This window comes from Arachis hypogaea, chromosome 13, assembly GCF_003086295.3.
Source record: "Arachis hypogaea cultivar Tifrunner chromosome 13, arahy.Tifrunner.gnm2.J5K5, whole genome shotgun sequence".
Lineage (NCBI taxonomy): Eukaryota > Viridiplantae > Streptophyta > Magnoliopsida > Fabales > Fabaceae > Arachis > Arachis hypogaea.
Window position 1 is genome coordinate 120,252 of NC_092048.1, and position 8,337 is coordinate 128,588.

An 8,337-nucleotide genomic window follows, 5' to 3' on the forward strand; every position below is an offset into this window, starting at 1 on the left:
TACAGTGTAAATGAAATAGACCCTTATCTCGTTTACACTGTAAACGAGATAAGGCCGAACGGCGCCTATAAGTACAAGTCCTTTATAGCATGTTCCTGGACTCTATTTTAATTTAGTCAAACTCTTTCTCCCCTCTTTTTACCCCTTTTCAACTATATTTGCGATCGATACGGTGATGGCACGACAGACGGAGAACGACGGGGACATCAACAGACTAAACGAGACGTCGTATTACGCCGGGGCGGCTGACTTCGAGGTTAGTTAGGAAGAACGACCATGACTCGGTGCTCTCGAAGATAACCAATAGGCCGTCTTGTGGGGTGATGTGGCGTCTCAGATTAGTTAGGAAGAACGACCATGACTCGGTACTCTCAGACTCCACAATGGCAAAAGCAATAGGCAGGATGTTGCTATTCCCATATTGCGCCACCGCAATAAGCAACACACCACCATACCTGCCATACAGATGTGTACCATCTACGGAGACAAAGGACTTGCAATGCTTGAAGGCCTCGACACATGACGGGAAAGACCAAAATACCTTGTCGAACATACTGCAGTCACATACCAAAAGGTGTCCATCGTAGAACGGTTTAACGCGTAGGTCACAAATGGTACCAGGAAAACAGCTCTGCAGTGCCTGAAGCAACTTCGAAACTTTATTGTACGACTCTTCCCAATCCCCACATATTTGTGCAATTGCCTTCTGCTTGGCCATCCACACCTTTCTGTAGGATGGTTTGAAGTGATAGCTTGCTTGAACCGCACCTTGTAAAATCGAAATGCTTACAAAGGGGTTGGACTGAATCAACGGCAAGATGATCCTGCAGATCAGATTGCTGTCTAACTGACGATGGTTTTGAGACATGGTGGGTGTTAAACAACTGTGCACTCCACCCACCCTCCAAACCTCCCTGAACATAACAAAGTAGGATTGCTTCAGCCATGTCGTACACCTACTTAGTATATCGTATAGAAGTAATGGAAAGCACAAGTAAACTTAAGTTTACCAGTATTCGAGATTCTGTCGAAAGACCACACGGAGGCTCAATTGACACCCATTATCAGCTTGACGGCATTGCACATGGTACTTTAACCGGTTCGATTCGATCACCCGGTGCTCCGCACTCATCCGAATACTGTAGTTCTTCACACCCTGAAGCACTGCCTCTCAGCTTCTAAACTTGTGGCCGACCCGAAACTCTACACCACCGTTTAGGTTGTAATTATCTTCACCCATGTCAATAAACAGAGCCCTCTTCACCCGTGTCAGGAAACGGAGCCCTCTTCACCCGTTTGAGCTGACGTGTCATATCTCGTTTACACTGTAAACGAGATATATGTAATTTTATCTCGTTTATAGTGTAAACGAGATACGAATGAGAAACACAAATAAGTAAATATTTTTTAAATTATTTATTTCGATAATTATTACTTTTATTTTATTTATTTAAATAAAAAATTTCTTATATTTATATTTGTAAATATTTTATACATAAAATATATATTTTATATTCATATTTTTTAAAATTTATATACATAAATTAATAAAATAATAATTTAATATTATACTGACTAAATAATTACAAAAAAAAATACTAAAAATTATCGACACTAAAAGTTTTTTATAAAATAATAATTAAACAAAAGGAAATGATGACATGGCTGAAGGGTTGGAGTTAGAGGAAAAGGGAGGGAGTGAGTGAGTGGAAGGAATAGAAAATTAGAAATAGTGGCCACAAGAACTTGTGGCCGAGAATGGAGACCCAATGGTGACGTGGCACCCTCTTCTCGTTTAAACGGATCAAAATCCAACTCCTCCTGCCTCCATTCCATTCTCAATTGCCAAACTTCTTTTTCTCTCTCCCTCTGCCAAACCCAAACTCCAAAATAACCAACTAACGAACCAAACTGCTACAACTGCTCTAGCCAATAACATGATGATGGTGGATAACAAGGACCCTGCAATTACTCTCTTTGGGAAGAAGATTCCCTTTCCCGGTGAAGCTGCTCTCAATGCCGCGGAATTAGAGGATGATGAGGTGGACAAACAAGTAGGACACAAGGTGTGTGCACCCACCCCTTTCATACTTCTTGTCTTGACAATTGCAAAATTGAAAATTCACTATCATATTTCCTTTTTTCATTTAACTGCAAATTGTAGCTGCTTTCAGCTCACCTTTTTCTCAACCACTGCAAATAGAACTACATCTTTTTTAATAAATAAAAGAATTTTCTGTTTTGAAAGTTTAGCGTGCAATTCGTCATTTTCGTAATGACTGAAATTAAACAACCTACTGAATTTTAATTGTTTGAATAATCCGATTCGTTCTTCTCCTTACCACACACAATTGTTTTCAATAAAAAAAAGAAGGGAGAAACAGAACAAAACTGATTGGTGCTGGTTCCACCCCAGTTGTTTCATTTTATGACCGACTGCAAAGGACCTAATGTTCTTTTTTGTAACTTGGTCTTAGCGATGAATGAATATATATATTTTACTGTTTTGTGATTCTTAAATTAAACCACCTTATTAGTTTTCCCTTGATCTTATTGCTATTGGTACCATGATGGCATCTCTATGGTGTTATTTGAATAATGAAGAAAAAACATGTTTGTTTTACAAAAATATTAGGATGATGGAGCTGATGAAGTTACTGAGAAAAAGAAAGAGGCTGATCCTTCTCGAAATGGAAATGCAGAGATCAATAAAAGAAAGGATTGGGGTGTTCAGAACCCAAAAACACCATCCATAGAGGAAGAAAGTGCAAAAATAAAGAAGGAGCAAAGCGATGCAGAGCAAGAGAAGGCAGTGAAGAAGCCGGATAAAGTGCTTCCATGTCCGCGCTGCAATAGCATGGACACCAAGTTCTGCTACTACAACAACTACAACGTCAACCAGCCGCGCTACTTCTGCAAGGCGTGCCAAAGATACTGGACTGCAGGCGGCACCATGAGGAACGTGCCGGTTGGGGCAGGCAGGAGAAAGAACAAGAACAGCGCCAGCGCCTCCCACTATCGCCACATCAACATCTCTGATGGGACCTTGAAATCCAGTGGCAGAGTCCTCAGCTTTGGATTGGATACACCACCACCACCCATATGTGATTCCATGGCGTCTGTCCTCAACGGTTTTCATGGAATTGAGGATCAAAGTGGAGAAAATGGCGATGACTGCTCGAGTGCATCTTCCATTACCATGGAGGAAACAGGAAAAACCGCATCCCAAGAGCCTTTAGCACAAAGCCCTCCCCAAGTCCCATGCATTCCTAGTGTTCCTTGGCCTTATCCCTGGAATTCTGCTCTGTGTCCTCCTGGATTTCCCATTTCATTCTACCCGGCGCCTCTTTGGAATTGGAATGTTCCGTGGTTCCCCTCACATCCATCTACTCCAAACTCTCCAACTCTAGGGAAGCACTCCAGGGATGATGGTGATGATGACACTGTCAAGCAAGACTATAGGCGAAAGGAAGAACCTCCAAGGCAGAGAAATGGGTGTGTTTTGGTTCCCAAAACTTTAAGAATTGATGATCCAAGTGAAGCTGCAAAGAGTTCTATATGGGCAACTCTAGGAATCAAGAATGAATGTGTCATTGGGGGTGGAATGTTTAAGGCTTTCCGATCAAACAAGGAAGAGAAGAATAAAGTGGTTGAAACCTCGCCAGTGTTGCTGGCTAACCCTGCAGCCTTGTCTAGATCCCTTCATTTTCATGAGAACTCCTGAATTAGCAATCCTTTGAATTTTGCTTATCTTGTACAGTGCCTGAGGATAGAGGCAGTGACCATTTTTCAGCTCTGAGCATTCATTAGATTGGACTGTCAAGGGAAAGTTGGTAGTCTCTGATTTCCTCAGTGCAAGTGGAGGGAGCAGGAGTTTTTGTTTTCCCTTTTCATGTGGCACTATGAACAGCTTCCCGCCTTTCTTTTTTACGTGCCTAGTTTTCTGTGCTTGAGTTAATGTACATAAAGATATATATATATATATATATATGTGTGTGTGTGTGTGAAATTACTGGCTAGAGATAGAAAAAGATCTTTGCTATGTATAAAAATCAAGAGGCAATGTGTTTTTCAGTTTTTCTTATGCAAAGGGATTGTTATACATGTTGTTGCTTCTTTATAGAAAAAGTAGCAATTTTTTTGTTAATACGTAATACTTAATAGTTCCCCAACTGTCATGGGAAGAGGTATCTGCTTTTCTCAAAAAAGATGAGATAAAAATCTTGAGTCCAGAACTAGAATATAGCCACATAAAACACGACGATAGAGACCTAGAGTAGTGGATACTCCTGTTGTCATAGTCATAACTCATAACTCGTGATTCTTCTGAATTTGAAACTAGAAAAACATAAGCATTTTGCTTTTGTTGCTTGTTTTTATCCTTAGAAGTTATTTCCATAGATGCAAAGAAACACTGATCATAGAGTGGGAACCTTGGAATGGAGACCCACATTGGGGAATTAAGAGGATAAGCTTGAATCTAAAATATGCCATTGCCAGCTACCTCTACCTCTGTCTGCACCAAAAGGTTCTAAGCATACAATTAACATCAAATCTGGGCCCCTAAAATATATACATTCACAATATCAGATCAAATTTAAATGTTCAAAAGTAGAATTAAGTTAAAAAGATTAAAGATCAGTCCGAACCCATTTCCACTCATTTATGTGGATTTTTTCGAGTTTTGGCAGTTTCAAATCCTATTATTAAACATTTTTATGTGTTACGATTGTTTAAACATTTTTTTACAAAAATATTATTTGTACACCAAAATCAGCCATTAATATATTTGTGTATAAATACATATGTGGTTTAATTTATTTTTAACATGTACTTATATTCCAACATATATTTTATACTGATGGATGATTTTAGTAGCTGATTTTTATGTACACATAGCAGAGTCGTATTTTTTATTCATTTGTAATTTTGTTGGTTCCTTCACATCTCTTGTTCCCATGTTTTTTTTACCATCATACTCACCTTAGAAGAAATTGAACAACCTATTTGTCTTCTTTGTTTTTTTATATTGGATTAGTTTTTTCGTATCCTTTTTACTTTGTCAACTAATTTTTTGTTTGATTCAAGTGTGGGATTTAAAAAATATATATATATTTTTTGAAGAAATTGAATTCATTTCTGAAGGTTTTTAATATAATTTAAAATTGTATTTCGAATTAAAGGCTTTAAAATTTTACAATAGGTTAAAAATTAGCTATAGTTTCATGAGGCCTTAAAACTGTCACTAATTCAAAGAAAACCTCAACAAAAATAAAAATTTGAAAAACTAATTCAGATGAAATTTAAACGACTATTTTAACCATTTACAAAAAAAATATATATGATAATATATATATGTGCAGGGATTCTGAAAATTATATATATTATTAAAAGAAAACTTTCCATATTTTATTATTAAAAGTGTATATGAGACACAGAGACATTGGCAATGAAATTAAAATATATACTCACAGCAATTGAAATGATATTAAAATATGCGAAATATCCACTTTACACCAAAACCAACCCAACCCAACATGTCCTAGAAGAAGAAAACACCAGCTAGATATTTTGAGAGGTTGAATCTAACGCAAGCCACACTTTGTGAATAACATGAATTGGTATGGGACCCTTAGATGCGAAAAAATGAATCCTTTTCCTCTTGCCATTGCGCTATTTGTTACTTTTTGGCTCTTTCCACCCATTTCCTTTTTTTCTGCCTTTCTTCCCTTTTCCAAAAGAAAGCAACCTTTGTTTTCATTTCCTCCAGATGTCCATGCCAATTTTCAATTATGATAGTTCGTTGGAAGTTAGCATCATCATCAATTCTAGCCATAATAACTAATTAAAATAGTAGCTTCTTGCAAATTTCATATTTCACATAGGACTGGCAATGAGTAGGATAGGATAGGGTTTAAACTCTACCCTAATCCTACTCGTCAGTTGAAATTTTTTTTAAAATTTTACCGTATTCTACCTGTGGGTTGAGAATCTCTCAATTTTAACCCTACTCATACTCTAAAGTTCTAAACCCTACCCGTAGAAACATAAAAATTTTTTCAAACAAATATAAAATTCAACAATTCCAAATTTCATATATATTAATAAAATAAAAAATAAAAACTAAGTTCAAATTAAAATTAAAAATAATAAAATTTTAAAGAAATCCAACATAAAATTATAAATAATATGATCATCAACTAGTTTATGGTTATTTCAAGTTTTTATAAAAGTAAGATTGTGAGTTCAAAACTCACTTTATTCACTACATACATAATTTTTACATATATATATTATATAATATATTAGGGGTGCGAATAGGGTAGGGTAGGATATATCCTATCCTACCCGCAGATAAATTTGCACCATATTTTACTCTCTCCGCAGTAAATAGAATAGACAACCCTATCCGAACGAATTTGTCTAAATTAAATACGATAGAATATATATTGTCAACCCTAATTCCATACCCTTCATTGCAAACTACTACTTGCAAATATATCAAGAATATTCTTTATTCTTATTTCCCAATTCTAATTAATGACAATTAATTTTTTGATTTTATATACGGTCCTGCTATGTTACCAACAGTATATTTGCCAATTCTTATTTATAATTGTATTTTATAAAACTATTTTCGTGGATGTGTCTAATAAAAATGTCTTTTTTATTACTGTATTTAATAGAAATGTCTTTATAAATATTTTCTGGATGTATCTTTTTATATATGTATTTAAAATATAATAATTAATTATTATTGGCAATAAATTGACAGATAATATGTTAGTATCCTATACTTTTCCTTTTATATATCTCAATTCCCTAAAATGATGTTTGGATTATGGTAAACATTGATTAGAATGGACAAAGTGCTTCATTCATAGTTATCAAATCCGATTCTGATTAGTCGAACCAAAAACCGATTACTCGATTATTAATTTAAGTTGTGTTATTATTTAAATCGGTTAAACTTAATAAACCTCATAAAAACTGGTCAAACCTTATTACAAGTGGTTAAAAATAATCTGGTTAAATTAAAAAATATATATTATTTTCTATAGATAATATTTTTTATTAAATATATTATATAAATAAAATTAAATTATATTTATAAATTTTAAAAATAATATTTTATTAATTATAATATATTTTTATTTTTTTAATTTTTTTATAAATATTTAAAGAATATAATAAATATAAACTAATTGATAAATTATTAAAATTTAAAAATAATAATTAATTTAATATAAAATAAAATTAAAAGAATATTTATTATAAAAATAAAAAAAATAAAATATTATATAATTATTTAATTATGACAATCAACCAATTTAACTTATGATCTATGGTTTGAATTAATAATCCAGTAACTCAATTGTGTAGATCACTTATTTGCTTCCGATAACTATGACTTCATGCTTTAGACCAAGACCACCACTCATTTGCAAAATTGGCCCCACTACTAGTTTTCTTCCATTGGCCGGATGTGCTTAACACTTTAATTGCATTATGAGGTTTGACAAGAGCAGGTGTTAAGCCACTTTCACCTTCCTCTTTTCCATCAACTCTGCATTATAATATGGCGAATTTTACGGTGCTTATAATTTGGTGTCTAACTTTTGTCTAACTTACTTTTTATAACAATTTTTAAATATTTAATAATTATTTATTTTTATACTTTTAAAATTAAATATTAATTTTTAACCCTTTTTAGTAAGTTAGGCAAATACTTCTAGACACTATAGCAATCATCTTATAATATTAACTACTGTGTAAAGAGTAAAGCAGAATCACTTTGGCCAAGGGACACGGTTTTGGAAGCAAAACCACTTATAAAGTCGACTTATTAGAAAAGCAAAAGCAATTGCTGCTTCAATTCCATTGTCAACCTCAATGGATACGGACTCAGCTTCCCACTAAAGAGTCCTACAATTAAATTACTCTTAAATTATTTGAATATAACATATAGTGGATGAGCCACAAATTAAAGTTGTTTATATATTGAACAGGCTTGGTGCCTATGCTACGCATCAACATGTTATTCGATGGAAATTGACTTTTCTCATATCTTCATTTTCTTTTGTTGGGAATTTACTGTTCAGTAACACTTGTAGTTCAACAACTTATTTCCAGTTTCGGGGAAACATCTCTTGCCATTTATATCATCAAATCCCACTATGATTTTGAGGAATCTTATTTGAATGTCATAAAATAAATGTGCATTTGACACCAACAGAAATCAAGATAAATAAAAAGAGTTCATGTTCTAGAACAGAAGTTACCCCAAATTTTGAGAGTGATAAACTGAGTATTAATAACAAAGAATTTGATGAATTG

General features: G+C 34.0%; 2 protein-coding genes across 2 annotated transcripts; one reads left to right on the forward strand and one right to left on the reverse strand.

The window, feature by feature from the left end:
* Nucleotides 1–214: 214 nt before the first annotated feature.
* Nucleotides 215–868, reverse strand: LOC112735984 (uncharacterized). Its single transcript, XM_025785376.1, has one exon. The coding sequence runs from the start codon at nt 866–868 to the stop codon at nt 215–217; it is 654 nt and encodes a 217-aa protein (XP_025641161.1).
* A 787-nt stretch (nt 869–1,655) lies between these two features.
* LOC112736175 (cyclic dof factor 1) lies at nt 1,656–4,104 on the forward strand. The gene is made up of 2 exons (XM_025785513.3): nt 1,656–2,066; nt 2,636–4,104. The coding sequence occupies exons 1-2, from the start codon at nt 1,938–1,940 to the stop codon at nt 3,722–3,724; spliced, it is 1,218 nt and encodes a 405-aa protein (XP_025641298.1). The 5' UTR covers nt 1,656–1,937; the 3' UTR covers nt 3,725–4,104.
* The last annotated feature ends 4,233 nt before the right edge of the window (nt 4,105–8,337 follow it).